General features: G+C 35.7%; 1 protein-coding gene across 1 annotated transcript in view; it reads left to right on the forward strand.

Annotated features, from left to right (window-relative positions):
- Positions 1-2,580: 2,580 nt before the first annotated feature.
- Positions 2,581-25,979, forward strand: part of hpse2 (heparanase 2) — a 64,208-nt gene continuing 40,809 nt past the window's right edge. The window contains exons 1-3 of the mRNA XM_044136201.1: positions 2,581-2,982; positions 4,219-4,373; positions 5,585-5,746. Of these exons, the coding sequence (XP_043992136.1) occupies positions 2,708-2,982; positions 4,219-4,373; positions 5,585-5,746 (592 nt within the window). The 5' untranslated portion in view covers positions 2,581-2,707. The remainder of the gene's footprint in view (positions 2,983-4,218; positions 4,374-5,584; positions 5,747-25,979) is intronic.

The raw sequence follows: 25,979 nt of genomic DNA on the forward strand, positions 1-25,979 counted from the left end.
GCATTGGTGAGATTTGTTACTGTAACTCATATGCCAATTTAATTATTTCTGAGTTTTAAAAATTATCCGTGTAAGAAGTGTCTATTTATTTCTTTATGATTTCCGTTCATATTTCAGCTATAGTGAGGAACAGAAGTGAAGTTTTCAGCCTCTTGAGCTCCGCGGAGCAATAAACGAAAGCTCTATATCCTCCTAATCCGCTTCTTATGATCTAGATTTTTGGGTAAATGTATTTATTGGATCTGGATTTCGAAGAGAGGAAGGAATTAGTGTCGCTTGAGATTAATCGTTCGATTACGACACATAAGGCAGGGTATGCTGACACCAGATTGCACCGCCAGACGCCCGGCTGCAATGTTTTGACAATTTGTTCATCGCAAAAAATAATAAAAAAAATAGATAAATAAAAATGGATGGACCGGTCTGCACAGGAAAGAGAACTCGCCAAAAAAGTAAGTAAGAAAGAAAGAAAGAAAAGAAAACAAAAAAGAAAAAAAAAAAACGGGAGGGAAGAAAACCTGTAAAAACCCCGGACCATGAGGGCTATTCGTGAAACGTGTAAACGTCCTGTATGTCCTTCATAATTACCAGGGGAGATACATCCATCATCGAGGTTATGCAAAAATGTCATACAGCAAATTTATATAAAAAGCATTTGCTTTGTATGTAGTAATGAATGCGAAAAAGGTGTAAAACAACAGAAATTAAATGAATGCAAGATCCCAGGGAAGAAATTAGGTCGACTTTCTTTCTATTTTCTTCTTCTTCTTTCTGCGCTTGCACAATAATTTTGTATCAGCTTATTACAACAAACTGGAGTGCTATGGTAGAAATATTCCATATCTTTCTCTATCGGGATTGTTTTTATTATTGTTTATTCCACAGTATGAATGAATTCAGTCACTGAGAACAGAAGAACCCCAGCCTCTCCAAGGTTCCCAAGCAGATTGCAATCTAAGAAAAGGGAATCCATCTCGAAGAATAAGATTGTGGAGAATATAAATGCCCTCGAGCACAACCTATATTTTACCAGCAGCCACTTAAAGGCGGATTTAAAACCTTGTAAAGGGTCGAACAGATAAGAGCTTTCTGTTAATAATGTATTTTGAAAGCTGACAGTTGAAACTGGGTTGATAAATAAGCAGCTCCAATGTGTGAAAAGACAGCTTACACCTACTGGCCTTTGGTTTTCTGCAGATTCGTTGTCATGAGTCTAAGCTCGTAAAAGGCCGGTTAGATGAAAATAACATTTATTTTTTTCTGGTTCGCTGTTGTTATTTCATACGACAGAAATAGATTACTTGCGCCTGGATGAAATGCTTGACGACTTGAATAAGTTTTACAAAAACTCCTGCTTTTTTTTAAATAAATAAATATCTATAGGACTTTATGAAACAAGTAAACTATCTTTGTTTAAAGAGATAATGTGTGAACTTGGGGTTTCAAAAAAAGGCTTGATGTGCTATATTTTGCTCATCCTTTATCTCATCTTTGACAGTCATGATCTAAAATGACACGATGTTAGAATCTGGCGCGAGAAACATGTTGGTGCGTTTTTCCTCCACACCTCATGCAAAATCTAAGCAACGTCAGGACCCAAACTCTCATAGCTCTGTTTTTCTTTTTTTGTTTTTTTGTTTTTTTAGTTCCTTTTGAATGTTTTTGAGGAGAGCTCTTGTTTCCCTCTCCAAATATGATCCCAAAAATATGCGGTCAGTTTTAGCTCAGTGCTTTTTCAAAACTACTTGGAACTCTTCGAATAACAACATGAAGTATGTTACTGTTCTTAGAATAGATATACCTTCACATCTCATATACATATGTATTTATGAGATGTGAAGAGATCTGCAGATTAGCAGATTTCAACGAGAGTAATTCTAAGTTTGGGTTAATTTGCGCAACAAGTCATTTCACACATGTTCTTGCAACTTTATTTATTTAAATATAAATTTATTTATACTGAAATGTTACGCGTCTTTATTAATAAACTTCCCAGATTTCTTTATTTTGGAGGTAAAAAATATTTTTAACTTACATTAATGGCAATGAAGTCGCGCGCTGATTAGTAATTAAGCCTGATTGATATGACAATATCAGATTTAGGTTTATTAAGGGCTAAATATGCATGCAGGTCAGAACATCTACCGTCGAAAATAATTGTTTATAGACAATTGCCCCAGCATACAGAATAAATGAATGTATTCTGTTCGACAAATTGTTCATAATTTAAATAAAACTTTATTTAATTCTGAAAACTGCATTCCAATTTAGGGCGGTTTTGGAAAAATCGAATTTTCTTTATTTTGTAGGAAAGTACCAGTCAGTAGGAAATATGAAGTAAATAATGCGTCTTTTATTCCCACTTGTACCTCACATGAGGTTAGGAAGTTAAAAACTTTTTTTTAGTATCGTACTTCAGAGAACCAAGAGGGGCGGTGCTGCTGCTTCTCCTCCTCCCAGTTTTCAGCTCCCACAACCGGGAAGGCTGGCTCGGGGCGTGCGCTCTTGCTGGCAGCTCCCAAAAATACACAGAGGGGCGGGGAGGGGGGCAGAAGGGGTGAGAACACAAGACAGGAAGACTGATTCAGATCGATGAGACCGAAGTAAAGTACCGACATCGCACTTTGTGGCTTAAAAAACTGTTATTTTTCGTTCAGTCTTTAAGCCTCATTACGCACACTGATCCCCTCTCTCTGACACAGAGAAGATGCCCAAGTGTTCACCCTGTGCGTCCCCCTGGTCCTCCCTGTGGCTGACATCTTTTGTTATTTTGGTGGTGCAGTCGGTAATCTCTTCCTCGTACTCTTCCTCCTCCACGTATCAGAGAAACGCAGCTGGCGGGAAGCGACCAGGTTTCTTGGGGAGGACGCTGGTTCTCCTGGATGTCAACACCCGCAGTCCGATCAGAATCCTCAACGACAACTTCTTGTCGCTGCAGTTGGACCCCGCGATCATCAAAGACGGCTGGCTGGACTTTCTGAGGTAGAATATTCTCCATCAGTACTAACCTGTATGATTGCTTCTGAAATGCAGAATACTGATAAGTCCACTTTTGAAAAACTTGGTATTATTTATTTATTTATTTAAATTTTTGAATGTTTATTACGAAGGCAGCCACGTTGTCTCAACTGTCATGGAGTGATCAGACACGTTTTCTCTTTTGTTTAAAAGAAAAGTGGATTCAAACCTATATTAACAGAGAGCCGCCGACCGGACGACTAGCTTATACTACTTATAATTAAAACTTGTGTTCTCATTTCTACACAGCACCCACAGTAATATTGTGACGCTAAGTGTATATGGAAAAATGCTATGTACTACAGTAGCACCATAATTATTTATCTCTTGCTGGAAAAAAAGAAAAAAAGAACTATATATATATATATGCTTCAAATATTCCCAGTATAATTTGTATATTAGTCTATCATTTCACACAATCACGCTTATAGCAGCCGTCCCTATTGTGGAAACAGCTTGATTTAGGTTGAGTAAAACCTGTAGGCAGAAGTACTATAAGATTCGAAAGTATATATCTTAAAATTCCGTGACCTAGAAGTAAAATAAGCGTTCCTATTAGTTTGGCTGCACCCGCCGTTTCTCCCTTGAAGCTGTTCTTGAATTTTATGAACAATTAAAGCGTCAATGGGTTAATCTCTGCTTTAAAACAAAACCAGGATAAAGGAGAATAAAACATGTTAGGTTTAATCTTAGATTTGGCCTCTGCGAGTTTCTGTCCTTCCTGCCTCAGGTTTATAATCCTTTACCTGCGCTGCCAAGTAACTTGAATTCCATATGGAAGAAGGAGTTATCGTCTACTTATTAGTCTACAAGAAATAGTTAATGAAGAACTTTTGTATTGTGGCACACAATACAAAAGACCTACGGTGACGTAAAGTTGCCATAAAAGTCATAAAGCTTATTTTATTCCACGCCTGTTAAATTTTTTATGTCATTGTTTTATTGGACAAGAAAATAATAATAAAAATAATAATAAAAAAAAAAACAAAAAAAAACATTCTGATATTTTTCTGCTTCTCTTTTCTATTTTGCCGTAATTGAAAACTGTAGTATGAATACTGTCACAACCTGTAGTATGAATACTGTCACAACCTCTTACTGAAAGAGGTTGTGACAAACCTCTTCTCCAGTAAGTTTATTTTTATTTTATTTATTTTTTTAAAAATGTAATCCTTTTGTTTTTCTCTCGTGTCTCCGTAGCTCCAGGCGGCTCGTGACCCTGGCGCGCGGCCTGTCTCCTGCCTTTCTGCGCTTCGGCGGAAAACGAACCGACTTCCTGCAGTTCAACAACCAGAAGAATCTTGCCAAGTTCAGGGGCCCTGGTCCAGACTACTACTTGAAGAATTACGAGGACGGTAATTAGACGCAGCGTTTCTCTTTTCGCGTTAGTCTGACGTTATGTTTGTGTCAGAAAAAAAAAAAAAAGATATGGCGTCGCCGTCTCTGGTGTCTTGTCTCACACTTTGTTCTGACAAACATACATTTCAGATCAAACAGCATAATATTTACCTTACCTCCACTGATAGCTGACCTGTCATTTATAGTAAATGTAGTTTCATTTAAGTAGGTTCCCGTTTAGCTGAGACACGTCACTTCAAACGAATGTAAAAGAGGAAAAAAAAAAAAAATAGTAGTCCGTGATGGATGGATTTATTCCCATTCACGCTCACCCCTTGATTAAATTAATGCTAGTGCAACAGTCCTTGAACGAGCTCCTGTGAGCCAAGCATAATTCTAATTTTATGTAAGAAAATAAAATACCTACGTTGTGCGGGCAACGTCTTAAAAGTTTTAAAACTGCGCCTGTTAGTTTTGAAAATTGCATTGATAATTTGGAGCTGGTTTCCAAAGCTCCGTTCGGGACTTAGCTCTGGGTTATGAAACACAACAAATGCCTTCTACAAATATCGTAAATACCCTATTATTGCTTTATTTCGTGACAAAAATCATAAATAAATATAAAAGGTGCCATGGTTATTTAAGATGTTTGTGTTTTGCCTCTTTTTTTGAAGTTGGAATAATTGCTAAAATCCATGATAGCTGCCCTTTAAAAACATAATTATAAAAGCAGCAATAATACAATTAAAGCTCTGCTAGAGATGTGCTTCCTTAGAGTTTGATTGCTTTAAATTGCATTAAAAGTTACTTGTGGTGTTTTTGACTTGTTAGTTTATTTGGTCACTGGGTACATAAATTAGCAAATTCCTCTGGCTTACTGAATACAGCTGGAAAATTGTTGTAAGGCTTTTTTGTATAACAGTTCAAGATTTAAATTTCAACTTCCCACATAGGGGTGCAGCCTAGTTATGTTTGTATTCTTGAACGAGCAAAAGTTTGGATCACAAGTTTCTGTGGGTCAGAAGCAGAAATATTTGGGAATCGCTATTCTACAGCATTTGTTACTCTTGAACAGTATCACCAAATGATAAGTTTACAAAGGAATTAAGCTAACTATGTAAATCTTTACACAATGCTAACATTGGATTTTTAACAAAAACAAAAACTCAAGAGAAAAAGAGCATATATGTCTTAATTATGTTTTTGTGTGTGTGTGTGTGTGTGGCAGATATAGTTCGCAGTGACATTGCACTGGACAAACAGAAAGGCTGCAAACTCGCCCACCATCCTGACATCATGCTGGAGCTGCAGAGAGAGAAGGCTGCCACCACACAGCTCGTCCTACTGAAAGAGCAGCTGTCCAACATCTACAGCAACATTACAATAACAGGTAGGAGATCAAACACACAAACTCCCCTGTGTTTTGGACACCAACTCTTATGGCAACATCTCCTGGATTCTGTGGGTCATGCTTTAGCACTCACATGATATCTAAGGTATGCAAGAGTAAACCTTCAGCTTTTAGAATGACAAATGCAATTTCTGAAACAGGAATGTGGGGACGGTTGAGGTGCGGTAGCAGAGGCTTGTTTATAGTGCATTGACATATTCACTTGTAACACTTAACACAGTCTGCTGAAGAAATTGTGGGAGCCCTGATTTTGGGTGGGCTGCATACCATTTAATGTGATTTATACATATTCCAGCAGGGCACTATAGAAAATGATTTTTAGTTGTAAGTATTTATTTATGGTCTTTGGACATTTAGGCAGTTTTTGTGAAGGCTATGTGGACCTTCTAATTCCAAAATAAAATTTCACTGATTGATAAGTATTTAATACTATGCATCAGACTGGTGAAGTTTTCTTCTCTGTTGTACTCTTGCTTCTTATCCTCCCTACCATCTTGAAAAGACATGAGTGGGAGATTTTTATCTTTTTGTTTAGGCAGGATTTTTATTCCCAAACACAAACCCACCCTGAGATTGAGTCCCAAAAGCCAAAGAGCCGTAGAAAAATAATTTTGAACTTTGGAAATGACTGGCAACAGTGTTAGAGAATATATTAATTTAATTCTGTATTAGAGCCAAAATCCTTTCTGCAAAACCCCACTTTGCCACGGATCCCGCGCATGAAATATTTGGCCATGTGTTTTAAAAAGGAATTGATGAATTACAGAAAACAAACCTTCTAACTCAACCTCAAGTGAACCAAGTTGTCAGACACATTTTTGGTCAGTATAAGCGCAGAACCGGTGGCCTCGCATCAGTTCGCTTGTGTTGTATTCATCATGCACTCTGATGGTTCTGCTGCTCTGGGGCAAAATGACCTTCTGTGTGTTGCTGCAAGAATGATAATGGGAGATATTTGGAACATAGATCAGATGTTAAATAGTCTCAAGTGCACCAATCAAAACATGGCCAGGTAGTATTCATCAAAGTAGGCAGTAAGAATTCAGACCTGATTTAAAGAGAAATTTTTTCACAAATTTAGCTCAGGAGTCAAACTGTAGTGCATTTATTCTTTAGTGCCACTAATCTGTTGACGCAAACTTTGATATTCTGGTCTTTAATTCTGTCACAACCTACCTTGAGACATATTGTTCCCAGCAAATTCAGTTGTTTTATACTTTTTGCAAATTACATATTTTTATCAAGAGACATTGCACTACCAGTGACAATGTATATGTGATCTTCTTTAAAGTCATGGCAGTTGGTCTGGTTAGTTTCTTTAGTGCAGGTTAGCAATTTGTGCCCTTATTCTTGCTAAATAATATTTGCATAGAGCTGCAAAAGCTTTCAAAAAAGCTCACGTAGCAGTTTTTAAAATTGCCGACTCTAGAGTGAACAACTAATATATTTCTGACATACTGTTGTGGAAACCTGTACATATTGCAGAACTGAACCACTAAAATAGTATTACATTTTTTGTCATTTTTTTTAGCTGAACATCTTAAAGAGTCAACCCTGAAGCTGACGTTACAGACAATTAAAACACAACCATTTTAGCTATTAAAATGAAATAAAAAATATAAAAATCATGTTACAATGGTCAAATAGATCAGCTGGCAACAACTTTGTTTGGAACACAGAAGTATTGACAAAAATAAAAAATGCATTCATGTTTTATTTACACTTTGGACAGTTTCTTAACTTTGGATAGTCATAAAAAACTCCTAGCATTCTTAATGCTTGACCTAATAGAATATACTCTGATGCATTTTTTTAAAGGAATGAAACAAATTCTGATTTTATGCATAAATTGAAATAACCTTGCACAATCTGGTATTCCTTCATCTTGTGTTGGAGGCAAAACTGCAATCAAAGAACCTACAGCATTAATTTTAAGCTACAGTTTCTCTTTTTACCTTGTTACCAGTATTTGAAGTTTTCTTAAACTGCTGCCACTGTAGCCGATAATCTGCTTTCTCCGCAAGATAGCCAGAATAATAATACCTAACTTCATGTCTGAAGTAGTTTAACAATTGTCTATTGTTCACTCAAAAGCATCATTTTAGTTTATCAGACAAGCCGATAAACAAGTTCTTGCTAATATTCCCATTAAGGTCTTTTAGCATAATGCCCTCTTAACGTCAAATATTTCTAATTTCTTAAATAAAGCATTCCTAATAAAAATATCGGATTGCAATTTATCCGAGATTTTTTTTTTAGATTTGCTTGTAAAAATGCTAGAAAGTGTAATCTTTTTCACATATATCTTTCCTGTTTATTTTGATAGAAATATTGTCACTGTATTGACAGTACATAGAATTGTTGACTCGCTCTCTGCATGCTTGAACTGGTATTTTTACAATTTATCTTTGGTGATGAGTTCCAAGGAAATAAGAATAATAATGAAACATAAAATAAGAACTTATTTAGTTCAAAAAGGAACAGGAAGAAGCTTATATGGTTCCTTGTCTTTATGTTGTTCTCAGATTCTCTGAATGTCAATAACTTAACTAACATGTCCATATTTCCCATATGCTTATGCTTTCTTTACCGAACAGCTGGGTGGAAGCGATGTCGCCTTAGTGATACTAAAGAACAAAAACATAAATAATTTGTGGATTATTAAAATATGCATACTTCTTTGAAGCTCGTCATGGGTTCAGTCATTAGTTTAATGCCTAAATTGAAAAGCAAGTAATAAAACTGTCCTTTGTCAAAAAGAGGTAGGGGTCGTCAGATGAAATATTGTTACAGTATAAATTATGGCCAAAATGAATCCTAGCTAAAGGTTATTTTTGCCATGTGCTTTGACGTTTTTTGCCACATATTACTGATGTATTAAGACCCGATGGAGGATTTTGTATTCCTAATACTAAACACTTGCATTGATGGTTCAAATTAGGAGGTATGGGGTGATGATGAGAGATAGAAATGTGCGTCATGCTGCTTTTGAGTCGCTGCCATGGTTATGGTGAGTCTGCGTGGTGTAACTGGGGAAAATAAGGCGAAGCCAAAAATTATTCTATTTAGAAGATTTAATTTGTGGTTTTGAAATTTCCTTGCCTTTTAAGTTCAGCATTGCTGGGAAATGCTAGTCAGAGGAATGGAGAACAAGTTGAATGATGTCTGTAATGGTGCAGCTGCTGTTTTCCTTTCATGGTGTGAAATGTTTGGTGGAATGTAACATATATTGTGTTAAAGGGAATTCGGTCAGCAGAAGAGGCGGCGATGACACTGAAAAAGTATTAAAAGTGTGCACATGCTTGAATAATCGCCTCTTCATTATTCCGAGTTGAATAGAAAGCATGTTATGTAAACTGGAATCTGCGTGAAGGCTTGTCATCTCTTTGGTTCGGGAAGAAGCAGGGGTCTGGAGGCACTAGGGATGTTTTTGAAAATGGTCTGGTATCAATTAGTCAAGATTTTAAGTGCATATGTGTGTGCGTGTGTGTATGTGTATGCATGAAGGCAGGTGGTGCTTAAAGGACCTTTAACAGTCTTGCTCCATCCTTTTTCACTCACCACTGTCTGCCCTTTGACCTCAGCTTGTTAGAGTCATCAGTAATGGGGCCACTATGAGTCAATGTGCACACACACATTCAGCAGGGGAATTGAGTTCAAAACTACCATAACCTCAGACAAGGTCACGGTAAGCATCTTTTTAAGTCTTTCTGCTTAAACATGTCCCTCCTTTGAATTAGTTCCTTCATTTTGTTGAATTATTATTTTTTTTCAATTGATTTTGCATTACTTACCTTCCATCTCTTATTTTTGTTAGCAAAAAAAAAACCCAAAAACATGTACTTATTTCTTTCCTATCACTGCTGTTTAGATTTAGAGAGTAACTCAGTGTTAAATGCTTAGCTCAGCGAATTAGGTCTAAGATTCAGTTTGAGATCTTAAGATCATTGTGATTGATATAGGTTCAGAGTTTAAACAGAAGTTGTATGCAGTTTATTTTAAAATAATAATAAAAGAATATCACTGTACAAGTTATAGAACAAACTTACAGTATTTTAGATTTGTGCACAAAATTCAGTCTGGGAAAAAAAACTGCCTTTCTTTCTAAAAGGGAAAAGCTGATATATTTTGTAAACCTTCACCATACACAGGGACATCACTTACACAGAAAAAAATAACAGTGAAGAATTTTTTTAAGTTTGTCATTGTAACCCTATCCTAGATTAAGTTATTAAGGAAGTGGAACAAAAATATCTCAAAGGAGGAGATGTGAAACTGAATATGAAAACATGGGAAGTATTCAGAAAGCACATAGGAAAAATACTCAACTTTCACATCTTAATTCACATGTTTTGAAAATATAGTAGCTCTTTATGTTTCTCTCTGCCATTATGTTTCTCTCTGGCATACAGAAATTTGTAATAGTTGATAAATAACTGCAACATGAGGCTTAGTGTGACTGACAAAGTGTAAAACTGTTTCTTGGGTTTATAATGTAATTAAAGAAATTGCTTTAACTAAATTGGTTGTGTACGTTTGATTGAGGTAAAACAATATTTTAAAAAAGGAAAATCTTTTTTGTACAGATTCATTGGAAAACTGGTGGAAAACTGGGGCTGAATTAACTTTCTCTGGACTGCTGTTGTGCTTGTTTTACAAATGACAGAGCACATAGAAGGTAGTTAAGCAAAGTCGACATAGGGAAACCTATCCAGCATATTCATCACAAAATTCTGTGGGTTTTAGTCTTAAATCAAACTAGAAACCCAATGCAATCTGGAAACAACTCTGTCAGACTGATGAGGGTAAAACAAAACCTTTTGGCTTCAATGAGCAATGAAAAGCTCTGAAGGAAAATAAATCTCCTGAATTTCATCAAGATCTCTGGCTCATCTGTGTAGCTCTAAAACAAGTGTTCTGGGGTTTTATTTTAGCCAGAATGCTGAAAAATGTTTCCCTGGTAGCCAGAAGATTAAACTCAGTTTAAAACTCCTAAAACATTCTTAACTGCAAAATGATCATGAATAGATCTCCAAATTAACAATACGAATACTCTGCAGACCAAAACGTGATTAAAATAAATTGGACAAATCCCTAATGAACATTTCATCCCAGACAGCCTGAGCATGTAACTTATCAAGAAGTGAGTAAAGAGGCCTGCCAGAAAGGTGAATGTTCTCATTAAAGATTAACTTTCTGTCCATATCACAGATTTTCAAATCCTACAGGACGAATGGGAGACAGATGTAAAAGTTAAAATGAGAAATGCTTAAGTTACATGTGGGAATACACTCAGACATTTTGCAAAATTATAGAAACTGAAATCTTGTTTCAGTCAACCATCTCAAATTTCTTTTGCTTATAAAGTTAGATGTTAAGACACCTATTTAATTAATTAATTTATTCATTTATTTGCTTGGATTGCACTTTACATTACAATTTTGGTCTTATCTGGGTAAATATTTGTGAAGCAAACAATCAAAAGAGGTTTTCTTTAAATATAACAAAATCCAAAAGCCTTCTTTCATTGATTTCTTATTCCATAGCTTAAAATGGATGTTGTGCATATGAAAGCAAGGGAGCTTTCAATTCCCAGACCACAGCTGAATGTTATAAGTGACTAACTATTACAGAGAAACTTGTCACTTTTAATAAATATTATTTTACAAAGGTAACCATGTCATCAGGTTGCTTTTCAGTCATTTTGTAAATAGGTCTCTCAAAATGAAAGTAAAATTCGGCACTAAATATGTTGCCTTAAGCCTCACATCCTTTAGCCTCTCTTCCCTCTCTATTCTTTAGGCTGATCTCATATGAGCAGTATCATGTGACAGGGAAGTTTACATCTTTCAAAGCCAGCTAAGACTAAATTAGACACCAATACCTGAGCCCTCTCTGCTTGAAATGACACAGAGGTGCAGCACTTATATCCTTTGTATCTTTGGAGTCTATACACATCTAGCATTGGGATACCATTTCTTTCCAGAGGAAGTGGTTCAATGGTCTTTTGGACGTTTCCAAAGTATTTTCCACATGCCCCATTAACCAGTTCACAGGATAAAAACTAGTGTCAGTAATGTTATTTTTTAGAAACATTTTTATTTGGGTTAAAAAAAATAAACCAGGGCTGCAACTAAGGATCATTTTAGCTATTAATAAATAGTATTTTCTTTATCAATTATTCTGACAATTACCGTAATCATACAAAAATGTAGACATTCTACAGATTCTTCATTTCAGTCTTTTTTATGCAATATTAGAAACATAGTAAATGATAAAAATAAACAAATAATTACATTTCTTTTTTTATTTTATTATGAAAATAAATATTGCATTGCCTAAAATACAACAACATAGCAATACTTTAGTGTACTATTGCTCCGTTGTAGTAAAGGATGCACCCGCATAAATGCTCTCAACATGTGAAAAGCTCAGCCCTTTGTGGTTGACTTAACATCAATACAGCATAGGCATAGTCTGTTGATTATTTTTTGGATTAACCAGTTGATAATTGGATACCAAAAGCTATTTAATGGGCAACTTTTTCCACAGAATTTGAACCAGGTGAAACTAAAACTACACCACTTGAGGAGAACTTATGAGTAGAACATGTTTATAAACCAAAGGTGGTTCTTATCTTAAATTCAAATTCCTATTCCTACCATCCTGAAGCGAGACTACCTATATTTTTCATTCTGATGCTGGGGAAATAAGCCTGAACAGTTTTCCCTGCTGTCGATAGTCTTGGCTTGAACTACCAAACAGCTGTGCTGAGAGAGATCAACTGGCTGTATTTGAAGCAATCCCTGAAGCTGACTCTAAGGACTTTGTGCCTGAGGAAATTGAGGTGTGGTGCACCAGCCAACAAGCTGGCCAAGGTGGGAGTTTTCATGTTATTGGTCCAGAAGCACACAAGAAACAAAAGGGGATTTATCTGAACCTGTCTTTTCTTCATCCCCTCTAGTCCCCATTTTGCTTGGGTGCTAAGCAAACAGGAGATAGAGGGAGAGAGTTTCCACACATTGACATGCATGTTTTTGGTCAAGTTTTTGCAAGTATAAATATTTCCGAACAGCAGAATTGTTGTCGTTCTTATTTGCTAAGAAAATGTGCAGTGCCCTTCTTTCAGTCTGCTGACCGGCAGTGCTGCTCAAAGGTCAATACAGGCAGATAAAAACTGCTTTCTTTCTTTGGCATCTAATTTAAGAAACTGTGTTGTAAAACATCTGTGGTTTTCAAACCATAACATCTTGAAACCTTGATATACTTGTCTGATACATGACACCTGTTCATAGACATTCAAATATTGTTTGTTGGGTAGATAATGATCTGACTTATATTACTCCTCAAAATGAGATTAACACATTTGATGCAAAAATATATCAGAAAAAGCAATTACTTCTGTATGATAGCAACACAGAGCATTAAAGTGAAGTTCTTTCCCTGACAAAAAGTACCAGGCACCAGAAAGAATATACAGGAGAGAAGAAGGTGGAAAATCTGTAAAGACAAACATTAGAAGCGTCCACATAGGAGCGAATTCACTAAACATCTGTGAAGGGCTTGAAAATGTTTTCTTCAAACAAACTGGCACAGCCGTCCACAGATTGCTTCTAGTTACAGCTTTCTGTTTGTACTCACTTCAAAACGAAACATATTTTCTTTCAGCTAAGAGAAACACACTCTGTCTTTCCTATTAGTTCTGCTATGTGACTCCTTTCTCCCTTTTCTAGTATCCTGTTAGAATCTCTTTTCAAGGCCTGAAATGGTTCTTTGGTGTCTTTCTCTATTTAAAATGACTTTGCGACTATTCAAACACAGGGTGTGAATTTGGATAGATTGAGTGTTTTTGCTTGCAGCTGCCATAGTGCCTGTTAAATCTCCTGGTTATTGCTTAACACAGATTTATGCAACTTTCTCACAAGTTTTACACCATTATGGCACACAAAGTCTCTTTCTGCGTGTCAGAAGAGAAATGAGAATGATCTTCTTTGGTTTCTTGTTGTCTATAAGAATATTGTTGGTTTTGAGCTCCTAATGTGGAATATTGACAAACTGTGGCGGCATGAAAAACACTAAAGATTGTGTGTAGGTCTTCACTGCAATCCCCTTTGTTTAGTATTTGAAGAAGATAAGATGAAGTTCTGCTGCGCTGTTTAGCTAGCAACTGAGACGTGTCACAAATGCAGTGTTGTTATACAGAAACATTAATCTTTGGAGGATTATCAAATAAATAGAATGATCAAGATCAGATGTTACAGACAGCGAGCTGGTAACCAGCAAAGGGGTAACATCATTTTACAGAGCAGCTGTAATGTTCCAACAATGATTCCCCTGAAGCTGTGGTTCCTAAGCTTTCAAGCTTCTGACCCGCAAAATAAAATGCAAGACACTTAGGACCACGACTCTTGATTGAGCATGCAGGTACTTTCACTGAGTTGCTTAAAAAGTGGTCCAGTAAGAACACAATTGGCATCAACAGTCAGTATACAGACCAATATTTTGTTTTTACTTATTTTCAGGATTTGATTATTATTTTATTTATTATCTTTTACAATTATTTATCAAATGCATGTTCTTTCCATTGTCATTTTGCCTTAGTATTTAGGTTAATTTCTGAAGAGGATCTCAAGATGCAAGATATACACATTTGTGACCCTAAGTGGGATCTACTACTCTAAAGTAAAAACTGTTAGACCCAAATATATATGACTACAAAAACTTGCATAGGAATGAGTTTGCCATTTTGCTAGGCTAACAATAGCTTGCCTTTCTCTGTTTTGACATAAATTTGATAAATTGAGGTTTTGCTCACTTTAGCAGTAAACTTTACTCCTTCATTATAACACAGGGACCATAATTTAGAATGGAAATAAAGTCACCATAAGTCTGTGTAAAGCTGCAACTGCAGTAAATTTTAAATTAATTTCTGTATTGCAACTTCTGTGTTCTCTCACAGAGGGAAAACAAGAGGTGAAGAGAAGTTGGGGTTAAACTTTTGCTTTCTATTTTTAAGTTTTATGATTTTCTCCATATGTTTGCAACATTATACTGAATTATAATCACTTCAAAGAAAGTTTGTAATTTTAAGAGGTATTTAACAACAAAAGCCTGACAGACGTGCCCCAAAGAAGGATTTACCACACACACTCTGCAGCAGCATCTTCTTGTTACTTGAAAATCTGTCAGTGATTCATAAGGATTGTGGCTCACTTTATTTGTGTCTCAGAGCATAAACAACTTAATGCCCCAACTAATTACTTTTGAATGAATTATTTACTTCCTTTCTCACTGCAACTGTAAATGGACATCACTTAATTAAACTCTACTACCGTTCCAGGCAACAGCAAATATGAGCTGTAAATGAGTTTAAACTGATGAAACTGAATTGCGAGCATAGAAAAAAAGTAAATCTGACTGCTCTCACTACACAAATGTCCATTCTAATGTTCCTGGTGAATGATAAAGTACATACAATCAACCGTGGATATTTTTTGGAAGTACATTTCTGCCCTAGTGATTAATGTTTCCCCTGTTAAGTGCTGAGCAAATGCAAAACAAAAAACCTTACCGTGATTCCTGTTGAAGGTTAATGCAATGGAAGTGTGTGAAAACCCCCTATGTGTGTTGTATATTTTTGACTCGGTTTACTAAAAACATCTATTGAACCTCTATATGCAGCTTGATTGCAGAGTTGTGTTAAAAGTCACATTAGTTTTAGGTGTATCTGTAATAGCAACCATGCTTTAAATAACTTGGCTGATTAGATTACTTAGATTCATGTACACAGCGACAAAGTTTGGCTCCAGAATTAAGCCCTGCAGTGCAATACTAGAGTTTCACACATGGAGGCCTTTTTCAGTGTAACGCCGAGTAGTATCTTCAGACAAAGGGGCTCTTTCAGAACAAGACTACATATAAAATTACATGACCTTCTGTTTTATGTTTGTTTGGCTAAATTTATAACATGCTATTTCTTCCTCCTTTCCGTACCTGTCAGGATACAATTATCAGCAGTGATGTAATCTCAGCGTGACAAACTCTTGATTGCTGTATCGCCTGTTTTCCTTTTTTCCTCACTCTTTCCACATGGCCTTCACAGATCCAGAAGTGTCTGTTTTTCTTTGCATCAAAGAATACCTAGTGTTTAAATCATGGATGGACATATCATGCAATTCCATGTGTTTGCAATATGCCCGAGACAAGTGCCAGCAACCTGCAAACGAATGTCATTTTAATAGCCTGACGCATGGGAAATGTTTGAAAGCAGCCCTTCCTCTTCTAAGATTGTTTGGCATGACATTGAACCTCCACATTTTCCCTGGGAACTCCAGAAAGCATACGTTTTGTGTCAGATTTCAAATCATGACACTATGTTCCTGACTGTTTTGAGGCAGCTTGCACCAATGGGACAGATCTGGACCTGGAATGCCGGTGCCTCTTAAAAAAAATGTACATATATACACACAGTGTATGTGTATGTAAGCTCTGTACAAGTCCAGATGAAGTTGTTATTCTGAGGGGAAAACATGCCTCATTCATTACCAGTTAAACACATTTTTATTTCATTTAATTTGACTCACAGGTTCCCATCCATTATTTATGACTATCAAACATGTTCGCGCGCGTGTGTGTGTCAGGTCTCTTTTTGTGTATTTATGGTGCGAAAAGTTTGTTCTACAAGAAGAGCTAGCATGAGGCTAAGCTGTAACCACTGTTTGGAGAAGTGATTTGACCTGGTGTTTAAGAATGTTACACTAATGTTTCTTCTCTCAACAACTTGCACTGGAATTTAACACACTCATTAGTATCGCACAAATGTTTGGACCATTTTTGCATGTGCACGTTAGTGTAACATGTGTGTCCTCTGGGAAAGAGTCTCCATTTCACAGTGAGAGTAATAGGGGTATTTGAGAACTGATCAGGCATAGCAAATCAAAATTGAAGCAGATTTGAAATTTTCTGCTGACCCTCTAGAAAAGAGGGTGAGCAACCTTAGAAGGAGCTGTGAATGTTACATGATGTTTAGAGAAAAAAGACAATTTAGAATATTTGATAAATATTTACAAAAGAAATATGTGGTCATTAATGAAAACCTTACATTTATTTTTTAAGATTTTCAAATCAATAAAAACATCAAACTTTTGCAAGGAGAGGATAAAATAAATACATTTTCTTATAGAGGGTGTTGACATATGCAATGAGAAACTAATGACAGGTAAATAGGTTGAAAGATATATGCTGCTGAGACATTTTGTGTCATTATGTTGTGGAGACTCAATATAATTATTAAGGGAAACTGTTAATACCTGCATTTATTATTACTACTGTATTTAATAACATTAGCTGACCTATTGTCCCAGAGGCAAATTGCAAACCATTATTCTAGGACATAATTTTTTCTTATACGAGACATTTTTCTTTTCATGATGTATCACAGTGACTTAAAATATTGTTAAATTGTTTAATTAATTCAAATCAAAAAGTGTACAGATTAATTAGACAAACTTTTCTATATTTTCAACTTTTCCATAACATTTTATTGTTATGAGTTGCAGCTAACGAAAATCCAAAACTCAGTTTCTCCAAAAATGTGGATATTACAAAAGGCCACAAAATGTCTTTCTTGCTGAAATGTAGGCCTGTAGCTCTACTTACTGTACAGTTTATGTTTGCAATACTTGGTGGAGGAGGAACGTGACTATTGTAGTCCTTATTCTGAAAATGACTGTGCATACTGACTCCAGCTACAATCCATGTCTGGTTAATACTAATAAACTTTGTCCTTGTTGCTTGTGGACCTTTTTGTACCACTTGTTTTCCTTTTATTAAGCATTTTGTTGGATGATGGAAAATCAGTTCCCTAAGTAGTGATCTTATATGCCTTACTCTCCTTGTGAAGGGTGGAAAGCTTTTTTCTTTTCTTGATGTAGTTTGACATATTTATGTATAAAAAAAATCAACTCAGATATAAGTAATTTCTTTCCATGTATAAAAGTCATGTATGTAAAAAATGCCAGCCATTGCAAAACTTCCAAAAGTGGTTACAATAAACTGTGCGGTATTTCGACCCACCGAAGATCAGATGTAAACCCTTGAACATTTTCTGAGGTTTACTTCTGTAAACCCCCGAAAATGTTGCTTGCATAACAGTTTGGCATGTTTCTATCCTCACCACTTATGAATCCTCTATAATTCCATGTAATGTTTTTTTTTTTTTTTTCTTCCTGGAGCACATGGTTGGTTGGATTGTGTTGGACCTTGTCAGAGGCCATTTATCACTCGATGGTGTCCTGCTGAGCTGCAGATTCACAGCTCAGCTCTCAACCCTTCAGATGAGAAAACAAGAGCTTGGCTGAACTAAGTGAGATTCAAACAGTTTTGAAGAAATAGAGGAGTGGAAAGAGTGAGGAATGTGCAACAGTGGGGAAAAAGAGCAAAGAAAGAACAAATATTTCCCTGATAAAATGGAAACAAAGAAAGTTTAACATTTATTTTCTTCCTTTGTTTATGCTGGGCAGAGCTAGCAGTCTTTACCCGCTAAGCCAACCAACACCTGTTGTGTAAAACTGTATAGAAGGTTTTAAAAAAACCCTGTAAATAGTCATGGTTCAGTAAATTCACAAGTAATAGGGTTCCCATAAAGCTCGGAGCACAGGTAACATTGTCAGAGCTCTCTTAAGAAAATATTTTAACAAAAAGGGTTGTTTCTATAAACCTTTCACAACATTATATCTTGCTTATGTCATATAACTAAATTAAAAAAAAACAATAACACAGAACTTTGTGTTTTTCCTCCAAAAGTCAATCTTTCTTTAAAATAATGTACAAATCCCCTACACACTAACACTGAATCAAAGCTAAAGTTAGGAATTATGTTTGAAATGATTGAAAATGCTGATTTTCTTATCAGCAAAAAGTAACGGCATCAAGAAAACGCATGTTTCATCTGTGAAAACATGTCTCACCTAGTTAAATTGTTGAGCAAGAAAGTTTTGCTTGACCTAAAGATATTGCTGCTGGCTTTCTGTGATCTCTGACCTTCACATGAAAAGAGAACATATGTGCCTCTGAGGTAAATGACAAGAAGCTGCTTCCTAATTATGCTGCACAGAACATTCTGCCCGTCGTCTTTTCAAAACACATTTGGAGTTTTTGTAACGAATAAGGTCATACTCATGAGCATGAAGATGTTTTTGGTTTTTTAAGACACTGTGTCAACTTACTGAGTTGAAATAAATGTCTTTTAATGCAGCAATTCATAAAAGTCTCTGTCATTCATAAAAGTGCTGTAGTTGAAAATGCAATTAATATTTTCTAAAATTACATTTTCTGAAATATTTGGAATTATTAATATTGATTTATAGCTCTTCATAGTTTTCGATTGTGGAGTGGTTATGAGGAACATACTGAAACAAAGGAAGTTCCTAACTTTTAAATCACATAGAAATGTCTGAATATGAACATTTAGGTTAAACACTGGTGGTAAAGCATGACGAACAAACAAAAAAATACTGTAAAATTATTTTTATTAAATAACTGAAAATCATCAATGACGTGCTGCTCTGCAATATAACAATGTAAACACAAATTCCAGTCCACAGTTTCTGTTTTATCACTTTCATCATAAAACCAAACCTTCTTTTATCGATATACATGCCTGGACTGCATGTGACTCTGATACACCTCTTAATCTCCAGTTTAATTGCAGACAACTGATGTCTTGGGGCCAAAACTGGCTGGTATTTGGAAATATCCATAACTCTGTCAAACACGGGAAAAACCTCAGTTCTATGTGAAGAATAGTACATTACAGTATTTTACTTTAGAACGACTTGCAGTTGACCAATAAAATTCCTCCTTGATGACAAACCCTGTCTTGTCTTTTATATGTCATAAAAATGTTATTTTCTTCATAATCATAAAAATCAAAATATGTTTACATGTAGCCAAAAATAAGCATTCTGCCGCCTTTACTTAACAACTACTACTACCATGCGTTTAGCGTATACGAGTCATTTTCAGGTCAACACATAGAGAGTTCAACCCAGCTCACAGATTTGTTTCAGCTAAAGAGTTTATACACAAAAAAACACTAAAATAAGAACGGTAATCTTTAGACACAAGGGGACTTTTGGAGATACAAGAATAGGTTATTAACCCATTATTAATGTGCGTATTGATTTCATATACATGGGGTTTTTATAGAGAAATTTCAGCTGTCATTTTGTGTTCTTTTCCATAAAGTTATCTTAGGAAAATTACCATATGTATTCGGTTCTACTTTTAAAACAGGAAGGGGATTTAGTAGATCCCCACATATTGGCTATCAGCACCATAGTGTTTCACAAGGATGTAGTTGTTGGTGTTATTGCAACAAAATGTCTGAAGCTTCTATTTCAAATGATTGTGACTAGTGTATTTTTTTTTAACCTGGATTAAATCTTCTGGCAGGTGATTTTCTTTAATTCATTTAATTACAAAAAGATGTTCTATTTGAATGAACTTCCCTTCGTTTAAATCCCTGATGCATAACATGAATATGCAGCACCATGCACAGCTTCAGGAAAAGTTTAGCCACTTTGCTTTGTTTTTGGTGTCAGAAAATAAGACAGATTGAGGTTTTATAGAAATCACTGCCTCACTGAAGGTCCAGATTACCTTCCAAAGCAATGATTCGTTGCATTATGGGTTTTTGTGTGGGTTTTTTTGTGTTGTTAATTGTAACAAAATGTGATTGGATTGTATTTTGACTCTTCAAAGTGATAACACACAACTTCACATAGTCTGGGTTTATCTCTATAAAGTTTAGAAACTTGACAGGCACAGTAGAAAGTCACTTTATTTTTGATAGCAATCCACTTTTACTTAAATCAACAAGAATGATGGTTTAAACAGAATTACATATTACTCACCTCCTACAAGTTTGTAGATCATTAGACAAGTAGTCAGCATTTGACTGGGCCATTGCAAGACCTTGAAGATATTTTTTTTTATTAGCAATTCTGTTGCAGATTTTCCACTTTATATTGTTGCATGATACAGTTGCAACTTGGCTGTTGTGCAGATGCCTCACCTTCTTGATCACTGCAAAATGACTAACACAAGAATATACTGAGACTCAGTTCAAATTAAAGCACTAATGTGAAGATAAAGTAACTCTAAAATTACCCAAGTAGAAACATTAGAGAGAGCCATAACACAAAACCCAAGGATTATGAGAATATGTGGTTTTCACCAAAAACTTCATTGTCTGTGGCCAAGCATTTCTACTTTATTCACATCTGTCCAAAGGACATTTTTCCTGAGGTCATGCAGTTCATTCAAATGTAACTTTGCAAACCTAAAACATTCTGCTACATTGTTTTAGGTAGAAGAGGTTTCAAACAAGTCATGCTTTTACAATCTTTTCCTCCTTGCACTATCATCACATTTAAGGACTCACAAGCTTTTGTATTTTTGTTTTTGCATTTGTCCTGTTCATTGTACAGTGGTTGCCTGGGGTAAGATCAACTCCTGGTCAGATTGGCACGTGTCTTAAATCATAAGAAGCAATAATTGATTGCTCTTTCTCCGAATACAATTTTAATCGCCTTGTTGATACTGCAAGTACTTAGCTTAGTTTCCTTCCTACAATTACAACTTCCAAGTCAAAGAGTGTTGTGGATCGTTTGACCTGGCAGTAATCAGGAATGATGTGTTTACTGAATGAAGAGAAAACAACAATAGATTTTTAAATTTTTCACTAAGTTTTGCAACTTAGGCTAAAATACATCCAATTCCAGTCATTAGCCAGTTTTTCAGTTTCAGCATCTTGAATGCAGTGTTGTGAAGCAGTATTTTGTGTTAAATGTTTTGTAGTGTCGTAAATCACACTTTAGTGCTGTGATTAATCACAATCAATCACTATGCTAATCTTTCTAAGCTTAAGATGTAAAAATGCAGGTACTCAAAAAATGGTTTGGAAAATGTTCTATTGTCTCAAACCAAACATCTCAGAGTTCCAGATTTTCATATTCAGGAAGGTTTGAAAGAAGTCCTTTTGTTTCCAACATAATTTAGAAACATTAACTGTAAAGTGGTCGTGTTTCAGTGGAAGGACAATTTACCTTTGCGATGAGTAGGGTAGATACTACAGTACCCCAGGCTTCCATTGTTTGTTCTAATAAATTTTTGGCACTAGTGACAGTAATCTGAAAGGAAGACATGCAGCAAAGAAATTGAGGATGGGATTTGACGGTTGTATTGAGGTCCATAGCCCGCTCTAATCACTGTGTTTTTAAAGGCAAAATTTACCACTGAGCACAACAGTCTGACTCTCATTGCTCATCTTTTCACTCAGATTTTTCTTTTTCTTTAAAAGAAGAACACCATTATTACTTCCCGGCAGGGCTGGACAAACGTGGAAAAATAAATTAACCTTAAACTTTACTACTATGCCCATAATTGTTGCTTCCAAGACATGTTATTTATGCAACAGATACAGAACCAACTCTCTCTAGACCCAGCTGAGTTCATCGAAGTCCAGTTGGACAGATGATGCAGCACAGACAGACATACTCAACATCATCTGTACTTTGAGGTATTCGTATAACCAACGTTTCTGACACATTTGAAGGAAATAAAAGATAATCTCTTTCAGATGTTCCTTCAACAAGATTTTGTGCTCACACTTTTTATTACTTTTGTAAAAATCTATTAAATTTGAAATGTAGCAAATGATAGCCTAGACCTCACTTGCAACAGTGAGAAACAAAAAAAATATATATTACATTTTAAAAATACAGATTTCACAAAGACTACCAATTAATTCGTTACACATTTACTGAAAGCATTTTCATTTTGTTAATTTCTTTATCTTTTTATTTTTTTAAAGCACCGTGGTTAGCGTGTCTGTGAAGAAGCGATATGTTATTGAAGGAATTTATATGAGTCTTTAAGTGTAAAATGAAATTTGTTTCGGTCAGAAGAGAGCAGCAAAAAAGAGAAAATCGAAATTACATCTTCTGAGGTATTTTCCTCCGACCTGCTTTCCCTGAGAGAACGTAAAAGACTGCGCTAAGTGGCCCAGGCAAAAAGAGGCAGAGTGAAATTTCTCTGTGAACCTTTCCTTCGAATGGCAGGGGCCGACACCTCTAACCAGGAGCAGATGTTTGGCTGGCTTTGGCTCAACCCAGTCCTTCTCCTGGAAGAGAGAAAAACATAGGTTTTCTGCCAGCATGCCCTGATATCAGCACTAATAGCCTGGTTCTGCAAGCTTGCTTGGTCCAGTCCACTTCCTTCAAGCATTTGTCTCCAGAAAAGATACAGGAATGCAGCTGAGCTAAAACACACAAATATTATTGTCTCAGCACCTGAGGTATTGGCATAGCTGGACCTTATCTCGAGTGCTATTTAATGATCTCCCTTGCTTATCATTCATTCATTTTTCTCATTCATTCATTGAATGAGAAAAATACAATAAAAAGAATAGCTCATTTTGAATTTGTTGCTGGAAATGCATTTTTTTATTGTTTAGCTGCTCTTTTGAATTATTTTCATCATATACCAAATAAATTGTAATTTTAGTCATTTTTCTATATGCTTGAAAGCCACTTTAATTTGTGTAAACGAGCTTGTTCAGACTTCTCAGGATCATAACTTGCATGAGAGTCTAAGTATGCTGGACCTTTGTTCAATATTCTTAAGTTGTGTCCTTTCAGAGTCCCCTTAGTTAGAAGGAAAAAACTAGTACCAAACTTCTTTTATCAGACCTTTATGAACGGGTTATGTTTGCTAAAATATTTACAATTTCAACACGATAGCATAAGAAATGACAGAAGTGCCTTCTCAGCAACATCCACATCTCAAACAGCCTCAGAGCTGTTCTGTCCTCTCTAATAGTGAGAAAATAATTGACATGTGTGCAGCCACAGCAAGTTTAATTAGCTGCCCCTAAATTTGGAGCACACTCTAGACTCTGATCATTACTGCACTGTAATGCAAACTTCAGTGCTACAATTTCCTCTTTAAGCCTGCGGCGGGAAAGGGGGTTGGTAGAGGACTGCAACCCAACAAAACTGATTTGTTTAGAAAGTTGCCAGGGATTTTGTTGGGTATCTTGTTTATATATAAAAAAGCTCTAAAAGGACCTGCCTGGCCACAAAAAAAGCTTATTGTGAATAGAATGTTACTCGGTACGATGTGCTGCCATATTTTGTGTGACACAGAACAACAAACAAAAAAGAACTTAGAAAATTGTGCGTTGCCAGTTTAAAAATCTGAACATCTCCATATGGACTTGTAAGAACTCAAACAAATTGTGTGTAACTATATTAAAGTTGCTGTTATATTGCAGGAGGCTGGCGGCAGTATCAACAGGCCGATGTTGGTATGTGCTAACATCTACTAGCTATGCATTCTTCTGATATAAACACACTTAACTTTCTAACATGTAAAATGAGGGAGTGGGGTTACCTGACCAGCCGTCCGCTGCTCTGAGAATTTAAAAAAAACTTTTCTATACTTGCTAAAATATGAGGAGTATCGCTATATTGTACATCATAGAACCATCACTAACCTCACTGAGTCTCCAATAATCCCTTGTTTTACTTCTGTGGTGGGCATATTTAGATCATTTTGTGAATTTTCTTGCTTTAAATACAAAAACATATTATAGCAAAGACATGCAAAGTTAGCAGCTTTCTTACTCCCAAGTATTGCTGGCAGCTTATGCACTGTGGCAAGCCCCAACTGCATGTCTAAAATCTGAAATACATGTGTGGTATTTCAGATTTCTTTGTACCAAATATAAACAATCTCTCTAAAATTTTCTAAATTTCTATTCTGCATTGTTTAGATCCCGACAGCTGTGGTTAAGCAAAATTTTAAAATCAGACCAATATTACACTGTTTAGAAGCATAATGATCTGAACCTATTTTTCCTAACTTTAGAAATACTTGCTAATCTTCTTAATATTATGAAATAATATTTCTTATAATGACTTTTTCACTTGGGATTATTGAAATTTACTACATGGTATTGTGTCTCAAATAGTTACATAATACTTGATACATGTATGCAAAACCCAAGATAATGCAACTTATCATTTTAACAAAATGCTTGCTTATATTTAGACTTGAATGTTTTCCATCAAACTGCACATTTTCCAAGTCACTGTTCTCCTGTTCAGCTTCATGGGGGGAGGGCTGGAGTCTATCCAAGCTTGTAGCCTAATTTACCCATCATACATCTTAACACTGTGAGAGGAAGCTGGAAAACCTGATGATTGTGGACATGCATGGGATCAAAACACAAACTCTAAACTTGAAGGCATGTGAGGCAATAGCTCTCCTCCATGTGGAGCCATCAAGCCATGATGTCTAAATTGTGAACATCAAATCAGTAAAACAGCATAATTGCAAATGTACGTATGCTGATGTATGAGTTCACAAAAACAACTTGAAAGATCGGTGTACGTTGAGATTTTCTACTTAATAGAAGTGGCATTTACTTGTAAAAATAGCACGAGGCGATCCAAATTGATTTCAAACATTGACGATTTGTTTTTTGTTAGACTTGTTTTACAAACCATGAAAATAAATGTCAAATCCAGCAAATTCACAAGAACAAATAAAACAGCTCAAAATTTTACTGGTTAGATACTCTCTATCGATAAGATGGAAAGAAAAAACTCAGAATTATTGCAGAATTATTCACACTCCTTGATCCTTTCCCACATTTGGTGACATTGAAATCAATCTTTTTTTAAGGGAATTTTAAGTGATCGACTATCACAAAGCCTTGCAAAAATCAGAGGCGGCAAAAGTTTGTACCCTTATGATAACTTTCATAAGACACTATATGCTATCACCTGGGAGAACAGATGAAATTTCTTTCATGCAGCTTTAGATGACCAAAAGACAAGATCAGAAAACACAGCAGCTGTGGCCACACAAGAGTGAATAGGAACCCTTTGGGAGGCATTTGATAAGATGAATGGTTGGAAAAAGTCCCATTCTCTTTCTCCATAAACATCTGGCCGAAGTATTCATCACAGTTTGTCATAACGCGCTGCTGCACAAACTCAGATGGGACTAACCATCGTTTTGAAGGTGAGTTGTGCTATTTTTCTTTCTTTTTACAAGAATCCTAAATTCTGCAGTAATTAAATGAATAATGGAAAAGATGGGTTCAACCCCAAATGTGCTTTAGTTTTACAAGCTTTTAAAA

This window comes from Gambusia affinis, linkage group LG13, assembly GCF_019740435.1.
Source record: "Gambusia affinis linkage group LG13, SWU_Gaff_1.0, whole genome shotgun sequence".
Lineage (NCBI taxonomy): Eukaryota > Metazoa > Chordata > Actinopteri > Cyprinodontiformes > Poeciliidae > Gambusia > Gambusia affinis.